General features: G+C 46.5%; 1 protein-coding gene across 3 annotated transcripts in view; it reads left to right on the forward strand.

The window, feature by feature from the left end:
* Positions 1–6,742, forward strand: part of NUAK1 (NUAK family kinase 1) — a 68,786-nt gene extending 62,044 nt beyond the window's left edge. For all 3 annotated transcript variants that reach the window (XM_057740945.1, XM_057740946.1, XM_057740947.1), the window contains one exon: positions 2,140–6,742. In XM_057740945.1, coding sequence (XP_057596928.1) covers positions 2,140–3,293 — 1,154 coding nt within the window. In that variant the 3' untranslated portion in view covers positions 3,294–6,742. The remainder of the gene's footprint in view (positions 1–2,139) is intronic.
* The last annotated feature ends 15,910 nt before the right edge of the window (positions 6,743–22,652 follow it).

Here is a 22,652-nt window from a genome sequence, read left to right on the forward strand (position 1 = left end):
TGTCTCCCCAGGCCTGTCTCTCCAGGAGGGAGCCTGGACTTCTTACGTAGCAGCTCAGGGCTTGTAGATGGAGGAAGAAACAGCTGCCGGGCCTTCTTAACATCTGCTTGATGTCACTTCTGCCGTGTCCTGTTGGTCAAAGCGACCAAGGCCATAAGCTCCACCTCTTGACGGGAGAGCATTGTGTGGTTACAGAAGGGGCGTGTGCAGGTGGCCATCTTTGGAATGTAGTTAACAGACACTTCATACATCACAATACACGCATCCTGCATGTGTATATACACACACACAGTTGATTCTCATTATTGGTGGCAGTTATGTCCTGTAAAGTTGCTATGAACACTGAGTTCAAGAATACTGAAGCACCGCTCCTAGGGAAGTACAGGACTTGACTCCTGTGAGCCTCTGGTCACAACCTTTTTGTCAACCAATCCATCCATATCCTCGTTCTATGTATATTTCTGTTTAAAGACACCTCATTTAAATATATTGTCGATTCATGAACTTCAGACTCACAGCCAACAGCATTTTAACTCACGTCTGAATGAAGCTTGACTGACACATGTGTTTTCTCCATAAGGCACACCCCTGCCTTCTTGCCCTTAGAATCACCAGTCGCGCTTCAGCACCAGCGCTCAGGGGCCATTTTAAACAGTGAAGCCACCATCAAAAAGTGCAAATATGTGAAAAGCATGAACTAGATGGACTGTGAAAAGGACACTTGCTTACAGTATGAGAGCAGAAGCAAGAAGGCAGTGCCTTGTCACCTGGTTCTGCCTCAGCTGCGAACATATGTGTGCACTGGGGACAACTCACATTTTTAGCCACTTTGTGGAAAGCACCCGAAGTATTGATTTTGGGGGACACAAATACATTTTAGTGAGTAGGCGAATTTACAAGTACAGAATCTGTGAGTAATGAGCATTGACTTTTATATGTATAGAGATGTGCAGATATCTATATCTGTATATTTGTTAATAAGCGAACCTGATTTTTTTTTTTTTTTTTTTTAAGAAAATTCAGGGTGACCTCTATGGCAGCCTTTTTGCCTGACCAGCTAACGGGTGCCAGCCCAGTTTCTGGTACACTACAGGGGTTCAGAAAATATTTATTGACCGAATGAATGGACATCCTGTTACTTTTCAGGGGTGCGGCTCACCCCCGGCACCATTGCTCGGCCCCTGCCAGCTACTCATTAGCTACATAAGTAGCTGAGGGGAGGTGGCGCCTTCCCAGGATGTAATTCAGCCCCCATTTGGGGAGCACAGTTTGATCTTAAAAGGCGATTTATAAACTGTGAGAGTCAGTTGGTTCCTGTGGCCTCCTGAACATCCCTTTGGGGCTTTCCCCTAATTCTTTGGCAGCAGAAATTTGCAAATGGAATTTTTCAGACAGGCCGTAAACGGGTAGCAGATAGAGATCAGCTCTCTGATCTGACAGCTCGGTAGGCTGTGGCTTATGTCAGAGAGGGACAGGAGGTGCGCGCTGGGTGTGGGACTCAGAGCCTGGCTGAGACCAGGGTCAGGCCAGCCTTGGGGATGGCCCCTCTCAATGCCCAGGTGCACCAGGTATGAGCACTTCTCCATCTTTCTCTGTCTCTCCCTCTCTGATGAGAAGCCTTTTCCTCGCCATCTCAGCCCTAAATTTCCTTTTTGTGCTGACACACTTTCCCGGTGACCTGAGCAATGTGTGTTTACATAAGCCTACTTTTGGAGGACTAAAGAAAGCCATAGTCATCTACACCTGTTTTCCCTTTTGGTAAAAAGATATCCACCAAAGAAACGGTGGGGTCCTGGTTGGGGTCAGGTCTGGATTCTTTCATAGTTACCTGGCCTTCCTTATTTTATAAAGACCTGAGTTGATGGAAAGCCCAGCAGTTTGACATCATGTCACTTGTATGGAGAAACATGCCAGGCTGTGATAGCACACTGGCCTGTGGCTCTGAGTCTTGATGATGCTTTTTGATGTACAGTCTGGAAGACTATGGCTTCCTGCACCATAGTGTGGCTAGACCAGGGCTGGCTCCACTTGGATTTTTCCTCAGATGAGTGAAAAAATCACTCCCCCCGTGGAGCGTCAGCTTTGCAAAGCCCGAAGCTCCCGTAAAATGTGTTGTTCCTTTTGCTTCTTGTCCCATAGATGCTCGAGGCCTCATTCGGTGGATGCTGATGGTGAACCCCGACCGCCGGGCCACCATCGAGGACATCGCCAACCACTGGTGGGTGAACTGGGGCTACAAAAGCAGCGTCTGCGACTGTGATGCCCTTCACAGCTCCGAGTCCCCGCTCTTGGCCCGCATTATTGACTGGCACCACCGTTCCACGGGGCTGCAGGCTGAGACTGAAGCCAAAATTAAGGGCTTGGCCAAACCTGGGGCCCCCGAGGTCATGCTGGAGCGGCAGCGGTCGCTGAAGAAGTCCAAGAAAGAGAACGACTTTGCTCAGTCTGGCCAGGATTCGGTGCCCGAGAGCCCATCCAAGTTGAGTTCCAAGCGGCCCAAAGGGATCCTGAAGAAGCGGAGCAACAGCGAGCATCGCTCTCATAGCACCGGCTTCATCGAAGGCGTCGTCAGCCCTGCCTTACCGCCTGCGTTCAAGCTGGAGCAGGACTTGTGCCGGACTGCCGTGCCTCTGCCAAGCACCCCCGAGGCGGAGGTGCCGGGGAAACTCAGCCCTAAACAATCAGCCACGATGCCCAAGAAAGGCATCTTGAAAAAGACCCAGCAGAGAGAATCCGGTTACTACTCGTCCCCGGAGCGCAGCGAGTCTTCGGAGCTGCTGGACGGTAACGATGGGCTGGGCGGCAGCATCCCCTCCCCGAGCCCCCCGGACCCGGCCAGGGTGGCGTCCCACAGCCTCTCCTGCCGCAGGAAGGGCATCTTGAAACACAGCAGCAAGTACTCAGCGGGCGCCATGGACCCGGCCCTGGCCAGCCCGGAAACGCCCACACTGGAATCCTTGCTGGAGCCCGGCGTCCCCGCCGAGGGCCTCTCCCGGAGCTACAGCCGGCCTTCCAGCGTCATCAGCGACGACAGCGTCCTGTCCAACGACTCCTTCGACCTGCTCGACTTGCAGGAGAATCGCCCCGCCCGCCAGCGCATCCGCAGCTGCGTCTCTGCCGAAAACTTCCTCCAGATCCAGGACTTTGAGGGGCTCCAGAACCGGCCCCGGCCCCAGTACCTGAAGCGGTACCGGAACCGGCTGGGAGACAGCAGCTTCTCCCTCCTCGCGGACATGGATGATGTGACTCAGGTCTATAAGAAAGCGCTGGAGATCTGTAACAAACTCAACTAGCTCCCCGGGGTGCAGGGGCGGGTTGGGGTGGGTACGAGGGAGGAGTGGGCGTGGTGACTGGGCTACGGAGCTGGTTACCTCTTTGCTGGCCGTGACAGTAGACTGAAAAAGGGTTGGTGCTGTCTTGCTTTGGCCAAGTTTGCAGCCTTGAGCCAGTGCCTACGAGGGAGAAGTGGGGCTCTCGGCCAGTCCTGCCAGCTCCCAGTTGGAATTGGGACCCTAATTGGCATTTGCTTATGACAGACACCTCCTAGAGGACCAGCTGTCCAGGGGAGGTGGTGTTGGCCAGCACTTAGAGGGTGGGGAGGAAGCATATGGGAGAGGAAGCGTTTCCCTAGAAGTCGTCCACGTGCTTCTGGAGGAGGGCAAGACAGACTGGGGCCATCTGCTCTGAGTGAACTCAGCATTTGCTCCTTCTCTCCTCACTGTAGCAGGCGTGGTCTGACTGTATGGGGTGGGCGCGTAGATTTCAGCTAGTTGAGCCTGAATCGGTGATTGATTGATAGGGGCTGCTGGGTTTGCTAGTTTGAGTAGCGAGGACAGTGGGAAGGAGTGCTGTGATTGAATAGTAATGGCTGCCATGGGGACGGGATGGGTGCAGCAGCACTCAAGCCTTGTAGTTGCCATCCTTGACCTGGCTAAGCCCTGGGAGTGTTAGTGTAGATCCTGTGGGATCTATGTTATCTCTTTCACATCACTGGTGTGACACTTGTTGATTTGCTACTCCCAGTGGAAGACAGGGCCTTGGTCAGAGAGAGTGCTCTGAACACTGCTAAGGACTTAGAGTCAGCTCATGGTGATGCTTTTGGCTTCTTGTTGTCTGCCTCTTCTTTCCTGGTGTCTGCCTGGCTCTTCAGCACAACCTTCTGAGGGTAGACAGGGAAAAAGAGGTGGTGTCAGAGGTCAAACGTATGGTGTAAAACAGAGCTCGGGACCCTCTGTGATCTTTTGTAGATGAATGGAAATTGATCCACAGCAGCAAGGGGGCAACTTGTCGATTTCTTTAACGTCTCAATATTAACTGGAATGCTGCCTCGTGGGTTCTCGCCTGCATGAATGTTTTGAATTGGATGTGATACTGTCCGTAGTCTCCAAAGGAGTAACTGGCTCAACCATTTACCCTGTTTACTTGTAGCAAACAGTTTCCCCATCCACTAAGTGTAGAATCCTCAGAGGTAGGCGAGTTTGCTTCTAGGGAGTTAGTGTGTAGGTGGGATATTTGGATGAGGAAAGGAAAGTCAGGTAGAAGGTGTTTTCCCCTACAAATCTAGGTATTCTCTGTTGTGGGTTTGAACTCCTGGGCTTTGCTGGGGGGAGGTTCCAGTCACGTAAATGAATAAGGTGCTGAGAGAGCACAGTGGGTTGGGAGGAAGCATATGGGAGAGGGGACGTTTCCCTGGAAGTCATCCATATGATTCTGGAGGAGGCAGAAAAGAGGTGTGACAGGATTCTTACCTTGAAAAGTAACATAACTAGGTGTGTAACTTTGGGACACCTGGATTACAGATGATAAGATGTCACTCCCACCATGGGCCATCTTCAGATACCAAGTTTGGAATTAATGGTCTTATTTGGGAGTTTGGGACGGCTTCAGATTCTGCCGGCCCCAGCTCATTGAAACTCTTGTTTCAAGATGTCTGACTTCTGAAAGCCACCTAGATGTTTGAGACTAGTCTTGGGGGCATTTTGGGGAAAACCAGTAGATAATAGTTCAATAAGGAGATGAGAAGGAGTTCACCTTCAGGCACTAAGAACATTGATTAGAATGAAACTGCCCTTTTCCCTGAGGAGATGGCTCCATTTCTCCCCTTGTCACCAGCTCTGGGATTTCAGCTTGTACATCCCTTCAGGTTGAGCTGAGAAGTGTAATATGGGAAGCTTTTCGGGTTTCCTTTCATTCAATTCCTCCTCCTTCCCGATCGCCAACATAGGTTCAAAGGGAAGAAAAAAAGAATCCGTAGCTAGCAAATTGTATGTGGGATGTGTGGGTTGCGTGGAGGGCATCGTGCAGTCTCTAAAGCTCCCTCCTTGTATCATTTTACGCACCCTTTTCTGGACAGCCTATACTGCCACACTGCTGGTCCCTCATGCATGGCAGCTGGCATAGTTGTTAGCTGTCAGTGTGACTTAGGTATAATGCCTACCTACTGGTTGTTGTATTTTCCTTTTGCCCAAGTGATTGTGTCTGTTTGGTATTTTCCATCCTTAGAATATTTAAGGAAAAATGATACTATTAGGGAAAGTCATCCTACCCCCCACCCCCAAAACACATGTATGTTCTCTTTTGTCAATAGACCCAGACAGTGGATTGTGGCAAAGACAGTCCTCCACTCAGACAAAGAGACTCTGAGTTGAGTCCTGGTGTGCTGGTGGCCTTAGGCACCTGCAGTGTTTTGGAGTCTGAGTTTTCCCTTCAGTGAGGGCTGGAGGGGTGGATTAGCTGGCCTCTCAGGCCTTGCCTAGTTCTGACATTCTGCTAACATCCTCTGATTCTAGATGTGATGTTGACTCTGTCCTTTTAAGGAAAAACTTGGAATAGAGGGAAAAGCCCTGAAAGCAGTTCCCTTGCTTCCTGATTAAGTCCTATCATCCCTTCCAGCCAATCCCAGCCAGGGAAAATCATGCTTGATTCATTTCCATGGAATTACAAGTGAGAGACACTTTGATGACCTGGTGGACCAAGCAGGAGATTTGAGGTCAGCTCTCCTGGTCCTTTCCTTGCCTCCGTGGGCCTTGCAGTGTCTTAGTTTACACATCTGCCAAAGGAGTAGAATTATACTTCTTTTTACAGGTAAATTTCAAGGCATGATCAGTTTTCAGGAAGTGCTTTAAGACCCCAGGCAAAATGAAAATGCCAAGTACTCTCTGAATTTCCATCCCTCCTATAAGGTGCTGCTTCTGCAGATGACAAGGAGTACCTTTCAGGGTGAAACTCAGGTGAGTGTTGGCCAGGCCTGCTGTCTGGAGTACAAATGTGAATGACTGACTGACTGCTTATTGCCAAACTGGAAATGTTCTGTAGGGATTTACTGGCATGGTATCATTCCTAGAAAAAAAAAAAAAAAAAAAGAGAGAGAGAGAGAAACTTGACTGCACATTTTTTTTTAATCCATGTTGTGACTTTTATTTAATTTCTATTTTTTTGGTAATAAAAAGTTGACTTTTTTATTTGAATTTGTCTTTTTTTATTTATTGGTCTGAAAGGCATTTCAAAGTTATTATAATAATATATTGGTGTAATTTAATTGGTGCAACATGCTTTATGGCTCCAGTCAAAATTGGTTTTCATTCATTTGATTGGTTTGAGCCCAGGACAGCCTACAGGGAAAAAAAAAAAGCTGGATAACCACCCAAAGTGTTTGTATTTTCATTGGAAACTGATTTTTGTTTTGTTTTTTATTTTTGTTTCTGTTTTTATTTTTAAATTAAATAAATTGCCGTGAACCAAACTGAACCTTGCTTCTTTATTTGGTTGTTTTTCTCTTAGTTAAGAGAATGAAAGAATGAGTATAACAGAAACTCTCCTGTTAGCTTCAGCACAAAAGGGGAATTTTTTCCCCAAGTTCTCAGAAGAGGAAATGTAGCTGGCAGTGCAGTTGGAACCAGGAACAGGAAAAGTAGCATCCAGGCCCTCATTTCTGCTCCTCCTTGCATGCCAGTTTCATCTTCTCCTTCTGTAACCTCACTTTCTCCTCTCTGGTTTTATGACCCACCTTGGTTTACCCCATAGCTTCCAAATTTACGTGTTCTCAGTTCTGGTTTCCAAAAAGACCTAGTTCCTGCAGTCTGGACTAGAGATGGCATCCAAGGTTAACACTCAGGCACACTCGCTCCCCACGTGTCCGGCTCCTCTGCCTGCCCCCGCCTTGGCTTCCCTCTGTCCCAAGAACAGATGGTGTGCTAAGTCCAAGATTATTGGGCCATATTTCCTAATGGGGAAAGCCACTGCTCTGCCTATAATAAAATGCCATCCTTAGTCCCATTTGCCATTGCTTTTTATGTAAACAGACCCTCCAGGAAGCTCTTGGAAAGGGGGATGAACAAGAGCATAAGATTGAGGAGTTCCTGGATCCTGGTCACGATATCAAATGACATCCAGCCCTACCTCTAGTCATGCTGTGCACTGAATAGCAGTGTTAGGGGTCCATGCAAGAGAAGTCTGACTTTCCAGCAAAACTGCAACTTTTTAGTTTGGACATGATGATTGCTACTCAGTCAAGTTGCTTCGCCTCTTTGGGCCTCAGTTTTCTCATCTGCCTCATGGGTATGTTAATTGCTACCTTTTCCAAACTCTAACAGGGCTTTGAAGAAGTAATGAGAGAATTTCTATGAAGTTACCCTGAGAGCAAAACTCATTATCAATGGGAAACTGTAGTCTTTTCTTTACAGGGCAGAATTCACTGACTTTTAAAATAGGACATTTTAAAGACAATCTGGAGGCTCTTAATTCTTGCTTTGGTCCCTGCTGCTAGGGGAAGGGACTAAGGGGGAGTTCACTTAAAAGTGAACCCTTTTCGTTAAAAGCTGGAGAGGGTGTGGAGAAAGGGGAACCCTCCTACACTGTTGGTGGGAATGTAAATTGGTACAGCCACTATGCAAAATAGTATGGAGGGTCCTTAAAAACCTAAAAATAGAGTTACCATATGATCCAGCAATCCTACTCCTGGGCATATATCTGGTAAAGGCAAAAACTCTAATTTGAAAAGATGCATGCACCCCCAATGTTCATAGCAGCACTGTTTACAATAGCCAGGACATGAAAGCAACCTAAGTGTCCATTGACAGATGAATGGATGAAGATGTCACACACACACATAATGGAATATTACTCAGCCATAAAAATCATGAAATATTGCCATTTACAGCAACATGGATGGACCAAGAGATTATCATACTGAGTGAAGTAAGTCAGACAGAGAAACATTACATCGTATCACTTTATGTGGAATCTAAAAAATAATGCAAACAGAAACTCACAGAAATAGAAAACAGACTGATGGTTCCCAAAGGGGAACAGAGAGGGGGAGGGATAAATTAGGAGTATGGGATTACTAGATACAAACTACTACATATAAAATAGATAAAGGCTTTACTGTATGGAACAGGGAACTATGTTCAATATCTTGTAATAACCTAGAGTGGAAAGGAATCTAAAAAAAAGAAAACCAAACCCTGCATCACTTTGCTGTATACCCGACACTAGCACAATACTGTAAATTAACTATACATCAATAAAAAAGCAAATAAATAAAAGTGAACCCCTTTGGAAAGACATAATTTGGCAGCCGGATTAAAAAAAATAGCACATGCCTGTTCTAGAGGCTGGAGCAAAAGTGACATGTAAGGGGCAGCAAGGAAACAGGGGCGGCTGGATCAGCACAGCTGACATGTCAACTGAGGAGGTCGGTGAGGTTAGTGGGAAGTGGTCACTTTGAGGAAAATTAAGAGAATATTTATTTAGCTTCTACACAGTGCTCCCTTCATCCTGGCGAGTGGTATAAACCTGATTCAGACCATGATCAGTAACACGACAAATTTATTGCTTCGTGCAACTGAGAAGTCCAAGACGTGCGTCTCAGGCACAGCTGGATCCAGGAGTTCAAGTGATGCCCTTGGCCTCTTTTTCACTCACTCTCGCTGGACGTGGGCTTCATTCTTGGGCAGGCTCTCTCAGCCTGGCAGCAAGGGAGCTCCTGGTAGTGACAGGGTTATGAGGTCCTTTTAGTGTGTGATCCGGGAGTCAGAGAGAGAGAGAGTGTCTTACCATCCTAGCATTTCTGTGCCAAGAAAAGACTGTGATTGGCTTTCTGGGGTCACGTGTCTCCCTCTGACCCAGTCACAGAGTCCCGGTGGAGAGATGCTCTGATTGGCTAACCTGGATCATGTGCCCAACCCTTGTGGTATACTTGAATGATAGCTCCTTCCGAATCACAGAGTTGGGGAGGGCAGCTGTCCCAAAAGAAGCGGTGCAAGCCTGACAAAAAGTAACCCATCTTAGTTACAACTTTTGGACATTAATTTCCTCATTTATAAAAGAGCATTAAATGATTAACTTTCAGAGTTGAGAAGATTAAATGAAATCACTTAATACAGGACCTGACACGTAGAAGATTTTTAATCTATAAACAAAAGATCAGAAAAAACAATAACATACTAGAGAAAGCAGATATATTTGTTAGGAAGATTTTAGCTGTAAAATCAGGTATAGCGTCAGCAAATTCAACTGAAACCGGTTTAAACACTACAGGGGCTTTATTAGTTCATATATTTGGAATTTTAGAGATAGGGTGGATTTCATGGTTACTTAGGTCTAAGGGGAGAAATGAATAATGAACAAGTAAACAACGCTCCTCACCCCCGCCCGAATTACAGATTGTAGTAAGTGCTATAAAGTGCTACCCTAATGGATAGGGTACAGAGTCAGAGAATTAAGGGAGGGGATACCTCTTGTAACAAGAGTAGTCAGGGAAGGCATCCCTGAAGAGGCGACCCTTGGGAAGAGGTCTGAAGATGAAGAGTTAGCTATATGAAGAGTGAGCATTCTAGGCAGAAGGCACAGTATATGCAAAAGCCTTGGTGTCTTCAAAACAGAGCTTTACAGGGTTAATTTCTGGTCCATTTGTATAGGACAACCATGGTCCAGGAAGTCTGGTGTTTTGCTAAACATATGTGGCCATGTTCTAACGTGAACTGGCTGTGATCATTTATGATTTTGTGTATCCTTAATTACAAATGGCTGCTTCCTTTGACAGGTGGTCCCCAGACGAGACATATGCCATGACATGCAATTTTAAAAGGAGAATATGTTTCCGCTGTAGAAATTCACTGCCAATTTCTTGAAATTTATGGAGAGGATGTTTTTAATCCACAGAATCATGTAAAGTTTGGGGCATGCAAGTGGAGCAGCAGTGATGCTCTATAAAGACCAGAAAGTGTGTTCTAAGGTTTTCATGTCATAAAACCTGCCCCATGCTATTACAACTGTCTGGTGCCGGTAGGGAATTGTGTAGAAAATTAGCAATCAATTTTGTTTTAAGATTGTGACAATTATTTTCCTACCGATGAAAATTTAGACTGCCCATCTCTACCTGACTGGGAATACCCACTGTATCTTGACCAGCAGTTTTCCTCCGTCCATTCCCTGAGCTAGTTTTCGTTTTTGAATTAGTCTGGACGGGCTATGTCAAAGCAACAAACCCTGAAATGTCAGTTGCTCAGTATAGTAAACAGCTATTTCTTACTCTCACCAAGTGCAATACAGTTTGGGCAGCTCTTCCTGTCATGCTGTCTCCACGCAGGCACTTTCATCCTGCGGTTCTTTCATCTTATGGTTCTGCCTTCTTGGGGTCCTCCATTTCCAGTTGTACCAATGAAGGTGAGGGAGAGCACAAGTCAGGGCCTTTTAAGAATCAGGACTGCACGTGGTATCCATCATTTATGCTCAAATCCTACTGGCCGGAACCCAGTCATCTGACCCCAACCCAACATCCTGCATAGTCTTCAAGTCTATGGTACCTAAAAAGTGAAAAGTAAAATAGAATCAGATGGACACATAACAATGTCTCTGTCACAGCTTCTGTCTCCTTAGCACGGGTGTGTGCGGGGGGGTGGTAGCCCCAGCATAAACAGAAATCAGTATTGTTAATGTTTACCAAGTACTGACTGAGCGGCAGGCAGTGTGCCCACCCTTTAACACGTCGCCTCTTTTAACGTTCCTTGTGTTCCCTTATCTCCATGTTTAAAGATGGGAAAACAGTGTTGGAACCATGCAGTAACTTGCCCAGGTCATCCAACGTTTAAATGTGGAGCTGGATTCACATATAGGCCGGGCTGACCAGCTTCTGAGCCCAAGATTTTAACTGCTCTGTTGTGCACCTGGGATAACACTTCTTCAAGTCAGTCTCCTTGATCATATGCTCCATCCTGTCATCACCCCTGTTCACGGAAGTGGCATTTTCCTGCAAGGGCTAAGCAGATAACATCAGGAATGAAGATGCTGGCCCAAGTCCGTGCATCCTCCAAACAAACATGGACAGGAGAGCGACTGCCCCCAACACCCCATTGGTATCAGGTTCTAGAAGACCCAGTCTCAGCAGATGGAGTTAACTGTTGATTCAGATTTCTTAATTACTCTAGAGTGAATGCGTTGGAAGAGTGAGTTTTTCCTCATCCTGAGAAAACACTGTGTCTTAGAACTCAGTAGAGGGGCCAGTAGGCATTCAGAGGCTTGGGTCCCTTCTGTCCAAAGCTGTGCATTCACATCCACCCACCACCCCCAACAGAGCTCCGCACATTCTTTCCTGTGCTGGTGTGCCTCAGGGGACCCTGCTTCTAGAGAGCTGAGAGCACAGAGCAACTTGTTGGAACCACATGGAAACACAGAATGTCAGGCTGGGCTGTGTGGACCTGCCTGGGGTCAGGCACTGAAACAGCAACTTCCATTACACAAAACACAGAGCATCACCATGTCTTCAAGGCCTAGAGCAGGGCCATCATACAGGCCTGGCCCCAAATGGCACTTCCAGAGGAACACTTCGCTGTCAAGTGAAACTCAGGGTGTGGAACAATGCATTTCAGAGGCAGCTGGAGAAAAGGTGCTCCCCAAAATAGCCATCCTGAGAAAGTTCTACAAATTGGAATTTGTGAATCACTGAAGATGAAAAATATCTGATTCAGCAGTGCCTAGGGCATTCCAGAAGCTTCAGCCAGCAGACTTTGGAGCCCAGACAAAAGGATGTTTGCAAAGCAGAAAGCCAGATGCGGACCTCTGAACCAGGCCTGCTGGTTAGCTCCAAAGAGGTCATGGTTGTGGGTTTAACCCCTATGAAGTGCAGATGGTCCCTGGTAGTGGGTGCTGCTTAGGCTGACTTCTCATCAACACTGTTGTGGACATCATGATGATGAACTATCAGACATGGAGGGCCTGGGGGAAAATGCCTCCCCTTTGAGGGAAACAACTCGTAATAAACGTGGAAAAAATAAAGCAGACAAGGAGACGGGGATGGGGTGAGGAGCAGTATTTTTGGTAGAGTGGTCAGGGAAAGCTTTACTGACTAGGTGACACTTACGCAGGAAGCCCTACAGCTGTGTATTGAAAAAGTCTTCAGCCAGAGGAAAGCAGCAAGGGCAAAGGCCTTGAGTAAGGACTGCATTTGAGGACCAGGGTGGCTGGAGCAGAGGAAGCAGTAGGAAGAATGGCTAGAGATGATGTCAAAGAGGTAGCTGGGGCATCTCAAGCCACAGCACTCCACTGTGGAGCACACGGAGAGGTTTGGTTTCTTCTTGCAATTTGAGGACTGCTAAAAGATGCAGACCTTCTGCAACTACATAGCTGCATGAAGACAGATTTTCTTCTTATTTTTGTAAATTGATGGCTCTAGGGTTTACTGCATCCATCTTTAATCACAATCTACCGTCAAATAATATTATACCACTTGAAATGTAACAAACTTTCATTTCCCCCATTGTTTTCTATGCTATGGTTTTCACACATTTTACTTTTACGTGTTTTAAACACTGCAATACATTATTACTATTTTTGCTTTAAATTACCTTAGTTATTTTTTAATAGAATTATCTTAAAAATTAAAAATCAGACCACATTTTTTATGTTTACCATAATTTCACGTTTGCTGTGTTTTCACTCCTCTGTGTTTCCAAGTTTCTCTCTGGTATCATTTTCCTTCTTTATGAGGAATTTTCATTTACATTTCTTGTAGTGATGATTAGCTGGTGACAACTTCCGTAAGCTTTTGTTTGTCTGAAAAAAAAATCTTTATTTCAACTACAGTTTGGAAAGATATTCTCTGGTTATAACATTGTAGGTGACAATTTTTATCTTTTGCTCTTTAAAGATACCCTTCCCCTGTCTTCTGGTTTTCACAGTTTCTGATGAGAAGTCTGTGAAAAATTTCCTCTTTGTTTTCCATGTATGGCATGTCTTTATTTTCTGTGCAACATTTCATACCTGCTGGTTATCACTTTTTGTTTAGCAATTTGATTGTGATTTCTCTCAGTATGGTTTTGTGTTTATCCTTCTTTGGGTTCATTGACCTACTTACATCTATAAGTTTATTGTTTTTGTCAAAATCTGGATTTTAAAATTGCTGGTATGTATTCAAATACTCTTTATTCTCTTTCTGGAACTCCAGTTACATAGGTTATACTGCTTGATATTGTTTACATTTTTTTTTTTTTTTTTTTTTTGACAGTGAGGCTCTGTTGGCATTTGTCTTTTTCTTTCTGTGCTTTGTTTTGGACTTTTTTTGGGGGGGGGGGCAGGGTATGTCTTCAAGTTCACCAATCTTTTCTTTGGTAGCATTTAATCCGCTCTTCATTTCATCCAGTGAAATTTTCAGATACTGTGGTTTTCATCTCTAAAAGTTCTCTTGGGCACAGATGTGAATTTAGCAATGTCTCTGTACTCTGGCTGGTGGGAATCTGAGTATTTCCAGCCTTGGGTGAGCTCAGAAGTTGTTTGGCTTGCTGTTCCCCAGCAAGTTCTTTTTTAATGTTATTTTTCTTTGCTCAGCCTCATAGACATTCCCCCTACTCATTAGCAGATGGGGGTCTTTAAATACTGAAGGGTCCCTGTGCAGATCTCTGGAGCTCTTTCTTTGCATAGTGCCCTCCTCTCCAGTACTCTGGGCCCCCAAATCCAGCTGCCTTGGCCTTCACGGTCTCCCTGATTGCTGTCACTTTCTCTCTTTGGATACCCCCTCCTTGTGATTCTCACCAGAAACTGCCCCAGGTTTAATTCTTACCTCATTTTTTCCTTTCACTTGGAAATCATGGTCCCATGTTGCTTGCTCTCTAATGTCTGAAAACAACTTTAATATATTTTGTTTTGCCTTGCAGTTAAAAAAAAACAAAAACAAAAAAACAAAACAGTGGGGCAAGAAGTATCCCACAGGAGCTTCTCCTTCACGGATAGAAGTAAAAGTTGAAGTTTAGTCATTTGCCCGGAAATAATTCATGGCAGAACTGGGTCTTAGACTCAGATGTGACAGACTTCAAAGCCTGTGCCTCTCACTGTTATCAATGTCGTGCTCCTCCTCACCACCCCACCTTCTTTTTAAAAACACATTCCACAAAGAAGGCAGGTAAGAATCCAATCAGCTAAAGGCACGTTGGTTATTCTGCTCTCTGGTAATTCCAGCAAAAAGGATCAGCGGGGGAATTTGCCATTGTAGCTGGCTACTGCTCAGAGGTGCCTGCCAAAGTGAGCTTCACTCATTTTTCCCCTTGTGAGTAAAGAATCTATTGGGGCAGCTCTTCACTTACTTGTTCATTCATTTATTCATTCTGTCATGTATTCATCCATTTGAGATTATGGAACAGCTACCACGTTCCAGGCACTAGGTTTTCGTCATGTTGGAGAACAAGAAGCAACTCCCAACAGGTTCTCTTTTGCTTTCTTCTTCCTCTCCTTGTTCCCTCTTCCAAACCTTTAACGTGATCATGTGGGAAAGGCCCAGGTGGTGACATTTTCAGGATGTCTATCTGGACTCTGGTGAGGCTTCTAGCGGTTAAGAGAGAAGTTAGGGTCTCCTTCCCTATGAAACGCCAATACCCCTGTGAGGAATCATACATTAAGCCACTAAACCTGTGCCAGCGGTCAATGTTTCAGGAGAAATGTATTAAGTGCTAACTGAGAATACAAACGAAGAATAACATAGGCCCCTTAGGAAATGGGACAGGATGAGAAAGCAAGGGACTTCTCATAGGAAAGGTGGTAAGGATACACTCTGAAATTCTGCCTCAAGCTGAGCCACTTAAGTATATGTCTCTTGCCTTCTTTGGTCTGGGTGTTATAATAACAAAGCGAGTAATGTTTTGTAGGTTCCAGGTTCCCCCCATACTCACTTTTTTCCTTGACACTGCCTCTCAATTGCCCCTGGAGGTAAACATTAATACCTCTGAGGAAATGGAAGCTTGGGGAAGGGAAGTCATGTGCTCAGGTCGTCCAGCTGGTAAGTTCATGGCCTGAATCTGAACACAGGCCATCTAACTCCAGGGCCTCTGATCCTAAAATCTGCTCTGTCATCTAAGCATGCAGAGTTGCTTGCTATGACCGAATAATCTGTCTTCATTACTCATGCAATCAATTGAGAATTTTGCACGTGCAGCCCCTCCACGGAGCACCATGTTCTGTGCCAAAGGTCATCTGGGCTCTTGCCTGCCATCCAGATGTTTGTTGCCAGTCTTGGGAATGAGTTCTTCCCCTTTGTGGCTGGTTGATTGGAGTGGAAGTGAAAAGCAAGTCTGGCCAACGACTTCCCAGGAGACCAAGAAATGACAAACAAAAACATAACAAAGATGTTCTCATCTTAAAGCTCTGCACTCCATCTGGGCAACTAAATTGGAAAGAGAGCACTTTTGAAGAGAGGCAGGAATGAAACGATAGTCTATCACCAGGTTTGCTGCTCCTGGGAAACAAAATGCAATGTATTTGCAGGGTGAGGATGCAGAGCTGCTCCTAAGAGAGACTTAAGCAGGTCTTAAATGAAGGCTAGATGGGTTAATGAAATAAACGCATTTCCTGCTTCTCCATGATTTATATTTCTAAGGCTGCACCACAGAGTAATTCAATAAGGCTGAAATGGCAAGAATGTCTGGTAGATATTTTGGGAATATGATACTTGGCTCCTTGTGGTGGTTCAATTTCAGTATCTGGATACGAGTGAGATACAAAGGGACGTCAGAAACAAGGTTTTTTTTTCTTTTCTCTTTCAACCTCCAGTGCCTCAACATAGCCCATGCCTTCTCAACTTTATTCATGTCAGTATAATAGGATATTTACTGAAGGCTTCTTGAAGCTTATGGTCTATTTGAGAATGAGGAGGTGTTCACTGCCTGCCAGTCATGGTCCTCACAATTAGGAAGTTTGTGCTTCAGTTTGTGGTTTTTCTTTTCCTCCTGATGTAACAAGAGACTTTAGCTTTGTCCCCTAAGTAATAGTGGGATTAATCTTCTGCCATTTTCCAGGGCCCCCAGAACTGTTTGAATCTTCTTCCTTGTGTGTATGTACGTGGGCCAGTGAGACAGGAGAGAGAAAAATGTACTAATCTTAGGAAAAGACCTTTCGTTTCCACTCTAGTAGCATTTGTTGACTACAAACGCTGTGCCACTTATGGTTCTGAGGTGGAAATATGCCTTTTGTCATTTCTGCGTGTTCTGTGTCACTTCCTTTGGGAAATAGTCCCTCCCAAAGCAATATGACTCCTGTGGGGGCATTACTGAGCTGTAATTACCTTCTACACTCTGGAGGTGACCTCTTTACTCACTCTAGTTGGAATTCCCGTTCTCCTGGACCCAATGATCGGTCCCAGGTTTACTCCAAAACCCAAACAAGGCCAATCAGTGCCATTCTGGTGATCAGGTGTGAATATTGGGAGAGAGGGGTTTGTGTTCTTTTTCTTTTCTTTCTGGAATTATCACGAGACTGTTGTAAACCTAGAGCTACCAATGGTGGAAGTTTTATAACCAAGTGATAAGAAAGATGGCCTCAGAATGAAGCCAAGTGAGGGAAAAGAAAGAACTAAGAAAGTAAACAAAATGTGCACTGTAGCATTGTTTGAACTTCTGGGTTCAGCTGCCCTAAAGCACATACTAAACTAAGACTTCAGTTATGAGAGTTAGTCCCTTGCGGGAGGGTGGGGGGGGGAGTTTAATTAAATTGATTTGCATCTCTGTCACTTGCAACCAAAGAATCCTTGACTGATAGAGTTTCTGAGCAAAACCTGGGAGAAAAAGCCTAAGGGAACTCTTAGTGGTACAGTGGTGATCAGGACAAACTTGGCCTCTGACCTCATGTTGTTCATGGTCCAAGGGGCTGTCATTTCAATGGCAAGACCAGTCAGAGTTCTTAGCTTCAAATATTAGAAACAAAGTTCTGGTTCTTTTATGCAGAAATGGAATTAAAGGCTATGTAGTAAACACAGAACCTTCAGGAGGGCCAGACATCAAGACTGCAGGTGCAGAAACAGTTCTGTTGTAGACTTTGTTAGGTGGAGACTCCCCGGCCAGCCCCAGTGACCACAGACATTGCCCCTTGCCCAGCCAACATCTGACAACGTGTTGCTGGGGACAGCCCACTAATGATACAATATTTGTCACAGATGCCACTGAAAATTGGAGGTGCCTGCTGTAGCCCTTCCTAGAATAGACTCCATGTGGGGTCTGCCTGTGGGTCAAAGCTGGAGATGGGTTTGTCTAATTGGTGGGGACTTGGTCACATGCCTGTACCCTAGTGGCAAGGGAAGTAACTATCTGGTTTCTACAGTAACCTCTGCCTTGCACTAAGCCTCATAAGATGGGGGCTTCTTTGGACAAAGGATGAGCATTCAAAGATGTTAGGAGCCAGGTAGGATGACAGATATCCACAGTGTTGACCATATTAAGGAAGGTTGAGTTTGAACGTACGGCATCTTTAGCTCCGACTCCAAGAACTGGGGTGTATGCTGCATGGGAAAACCCACGTTGGACAGGCTTTGCAAAATAGGCTTACATCACATATTTCCTCAAAAAGCCAAGCAATGAATGCTGCCTCTCTTTTGTTTGCAAGTTATCTTTTCGTATAACAATAATAATGGTAATGATGATACCAAATCAACGTCTAGTTTCGGATGGGGTAACAATTTCACTTTTTATGCTCCAGGGGCTGACTCTATTGAGAAACCGACCCAGGTGTCAACTTATTAGCTTTATGGATGATCAAAAGCAAAATTAGAGACTACGGCTTGGCCCTTAGGCCATATGGGGCTTTTTGGCTCCTTCTATTCAGCTGAACTTGTCTAGCGGTGAGAGGCAGAGAAGCTGCCCCTGCACGGGGTGCCTCACCTGGGACCAAGGGAAGAGCCTGGGACTCCTGTGGATGGGTGTCGAGCAGGAGAGTGACCCCAAATGGCCTTGGGTGACCTCGCCCTGTGCTCCTTTCCTGGTCCCACCAGCTAGACAATCACTCTGTGCCACAGGAGAGAGTGGTGAAGAGAAGGATAAGATGTGCCCCTCTTCCTAATATTCCCTCTGTTAAGCAGAAGAGGAGTTCCCTCCCCTTTGTCAAAACGAAAGGAATAAACACTCTCCTAGTACTGCCATTAATTGGGGTCTTCCCCTGTGTCAGATGCTACCGAGCGCTTTGCAAAAATGATCTCCTTAAATTTTCGTGAAAACCCTATGAAATAACGTAAGAACTACCATTTAGTGTTTATGCCAGAAAATTTTCTGAGCCCTTGGCATCTATGAATCAATTCATTCCTTATCAGCTTTAGGCAGCATTCTAGCATGAACTAGGATAAACTGAGATTTTAATAAAAAGACAACTTCCAAAGTACTGAGGGATGGGGAGGACAGGGTGAGGAAGGGTGCAGGTCCTCCAAAGTACGGAGGGATAGGGAGGACAGGGTGAGGAAGGGTGCAGGTCCTCCAAAGTACGGAGGGATAGGGAGGACAGGGTGAGGAAGGGTGCAGGTCCTGGGCTGTCATCAGGGGAAGCAGCAGATTGGGGGACTACTGGGAAAGTCAGCCTCTGGCCGGCAGTCTTTCAGCCTCCACTCAGCTGCCTAAGGACCGCTTCCTGACTCAGAGAGAAAGGGCCCACCTCACCTGTGCTGGGCCTGCCACTTTGTGTGGGATCATCGTTCCCTGCTTCAGGCACGACGAGTGCTCTTTTGTCTGACAGCACGTGTGACATATGGCACCCAGCCAGCCCCACTGTTGTAGCCGTCCTCCTGGGGAGGGGACAGATTCCTTCCAGGGTGGCACAAAGGCGTGCACGTAGACCAGTTGCCCCGAAATCACTGGGAGAGACCTGCCAACCAGGAGGGACCCACATCCATTACTGGAAGCTGATCTTGCCCCGTCTCTTTTCTGCATCAGTAAAGCTTTGCTCCATCCAGTGCTTGACTGTGCTGTGTTCTTCTTGGCAACTCTGGTACCAAGATGCAGTGGGCAGAAGGGTTTAGAACTCTCCCCTGGGACTGGTGACCTGGGCACTGTACTCTGCTCCACACTGACCCTGCAGGGAGGGAACTTGGAAATGACCACGTCACTCTTCTCCCTTCCTCTGATCTGCCAGCCCTCCCCTTCAGCCAAGCTTCAACAGATATCCTAGAGGGCAGGGATATCTGTTGATGTAACTGTCACCTTCCATGGGCTCAGAGCAGATGGCAAAAGGTGGAGAGAACATCTGGAGAGGCACATGCTGTTACTGTCCCTATTTCCTAGACGAGGAAACCAAAGCTCGGAGAGGAAAGATAAGGAGCCCAAGATTATATTAGGAAGAAGCAGCAAAGTCTGGGGGCAGTTCAGCCCCTGTCACTGTAAAGCTCGTGTTCACCATTGTCATTCTGGCCCTGGGGCCTTTGGCTGTACCTTACTGCCTCTAAAAAAGAGATCCACAGCCTTGTGTGCCAGGCTGGAGGACGGGGATTGACATTGATTGGATTTCTCCTTTGTACCGTATTAGGCAACTTATTCACCACAGGCCTATTGAGACCCGTATTACGGATTTCATTCTATGTGTGATGAACCTGAGCCTCAGAGAGGTTAAGTAACTTCTTGAGCCCACACAGCTTGTTAAGGTACCAGCCTAAGTCTTTTGGTTTCCTGAGCCCACGATCTTTCCACTGTTTCATGGGGCAGGAGGAAGGAGAGGAAGGGGGGAAGGAGACAGATAAAGAAGGGGCCGTTGCGTAGGATGTTTGGGGATGGTAGGCAGGAACGGAGAATTCAGGTGGCCATGACCCTCTCGGGCCTAGGACGCATAAGGCATGTGGTCAGGCATACTGGAGTGCCATCTGGAGTTCCATAAAGTCCCCAAGCAGCCTTTATCTCTGCGAAATCAGGACAGCAGGCCCGTGCTGGGCTGCGGCTTTAAGGGGAAGCCTGAGTCTCCTGCTCTAGAAGCAGAGGCGGATGTGTATGATTTCGCGGAAGATGGGAACTTAAAATCACATGTGGGGCTGGGCGCAGCCAGCGGGACCGGACTCCTTAGCGCTGTATGTTTGACGTACTTCTTGTCCTCCCTCGACTGTACTTTCCACTCCCTCCAAGTTCCTCCTCCCTCCCTTGCCTTTGCTTTCATTGTTTTTGGTTTTTATGTTTGTTTTATCGAGGTCCCTCTGTCTCCTCCCGGGACCTGGGGATGCATGTTCACTGTGATAGTCTTCAGGCCTCTCCGATGCAATGCATTCAAATTAAAACCACTTTTTCCCACCCAGCAAACACGCTTTTCTTCCTCCCTGGTTTCCCATTTTGCTTAATGGTACCAGAGGAGAAGAACGGAAACCCGGAAGAGCCCGCTTTGCTTTCAGCCTTGCTTCTCCTCCCCATCCCCGTCCCCAGTTGGTTTCTCCACCACTCTCCACGCCACGTCTGCTTCCCACTGCCAGCGCCCTGGTTTTCACCCTCACCCTCTCCCACACCAGCTGATTTCCCCAACTGCTTTCTTCCTTCCCCACTCTCTCCTGCACGCTGCCAGCCGAGTCATCTCTCTAAAACGCAGATCAGACCTCGCTTGAAAACATTTTCTAGGAGAGATCAACAGTCTTAGTGTTATTGAGCAGGGACTCAATGCCTGACGCGCAAAGCAGCCAATGTTATGGCCCCGGCTTTTGAGAAAAGAAAGAGCTGTATTGCGAGGTCGACTGGCAAAGAGACAGGAGGCAAAGCTTGCAAATCTATCTCCTGGATCTACCCCCCAGGGCGAAATTTAAAGGGTCAGGAGAATTTCAAACTTGGAAGCTGATTGGCTAGTCTCCAATCAGTCCGTATTAGCTACTCAGGTTGCTGGAGGCCAGATTTTCCTTATTGAAGCACTTCTCTCTTCGTAAAGGGCTCTGGTGGCAGCATTTCTATTCTTTGAGTTCTGTAGACTGAAGATTCTTGGTTCTGGGTCATCCTGGAGACCATGTGCAGTGCTGTCTCTGTAAAATAACTTGAGGTTTGATTAATCAATCAACCTGTTTAAGGACACACACCCCATTTAAGCTGGTCAATGTTTTATGTGCTGCTTCATTAGCAAGGAGAGGAATTTGAGGCATGGCAGAGTGGTTTGAGGGGAGGGTGTGGTGGACAGAATTACAGCACCAGTAAGATTCCAGCCCTAATGGCAAAGGGACTCCGTAGATGTGATTTAGGTTAGAATCAGTTGATGTTAAGGTAGGGAGAGGGGCCCAGGTGGGCCCAGTATAATCACAGGAACCCTTCACAGCAAGAGAAAGCAGGAGGAAAAGTCAGAAAGATTGGAAGTACAAGAAGAACTCAACAGCCGTTGCTGCCTTGCAGATAGGGGAGACCACGGGTCAAGGAAATGGGCACCTCAGTCCTGCAGCAGCAAGGACGCGAACTGTCAACCTCTCAAAGAGCTTGCAAGTGGGTTCTTCCCCAGAGCTTCCAGAAAGGAATGCATTTCCATCAACACCTTAATTGCGGCCTCCTGAGCCCCTGAATAGAGAGTTCAGCCATGTCAGGCCAGACGTCAGGACGACAGAGCTTTGAGAGAACAACTGGGTGTTGCTTTAAGCCCTGAAATTTGGTGTACTTTGTTCTGGCAGCCTTAGCAAACCAATGTGACCAGAAGACTAGTTCTGAGGGAAATGAGCGTGTGCTGCACGCCTGCTGCTGACCAGGCACTGTGGCGGGTCCTCCCCACTGCTGTGCCAGACAGGGCTCTGAGTGGCAAGCAACGAAAAGAAACTCCAGCTGATCTGAGCAGGAAAGGAATTTATGAAAGAATATGGGGCAGCTCCCAGAATCTCCAGAAAATCTGGGATACAAGGCTTGGAAAACTAAAGGCTTGGGGATGTAAAGGAAGCAAGGTGGGCAGAGTTCAGCCAAAATCGACCTGCAGGAGCCTGTTCACTGAGAGGGCTGTAGTGGGCATGGCTGGACACTGCCCTCATACTGGCTTTGCCACCACAGCCAGGTCTGACCTCCAGCCACTGGGCACTGGTGCCCTAGAAAATGCCATGGCCCTGGTCAGAGCTACTAAAATGAATCCCCCTCCTTCCTTGCTTCTGTGGATTCCTACTTTGAGGTTTGAAATCCTGGGCAGGTGTGTCTGATTGTTCTGGCCTGGGGCATAGGCCTAGAAATTTCAGATGCCGGGAAGCCACAAAATGACCTGCAATAAATGACAAATGATCCTACATCCACTAATTTCATCCACATAATACCCAGGAGGGAGCTACAATTATCCCCACTTAATAGGTGACAGAACTGAGGCCCTGGGGAGGTGAAGCTGCTCTCTCGAGTCCTGAGCTTGCACTGGGCAGAGCTAAAACTTGAAGCCAGGTCACCAAACTCTTGAGCCCATGACTCAGGCTTTCTCCGCTATGACTTCAGCTGGGTGAAAGT

The sequence above is a fragment of the Hippopotamus amphibius genome, chromosome 7 (assembly GCF_030028045.1).
Source record: "Hippopotamus amphibius kiboko isolate mHipAmp2 chromosome 7, mHipAmp2.hap2, whole genome shotgun sequence".
Taxonomy (NCBI): Eukaryota; Metazoa; Chordata; class Mammalia; order Artiodactyla; family Hippopotamidae; genus Hippopotamus; species Hippopotamus amphibius.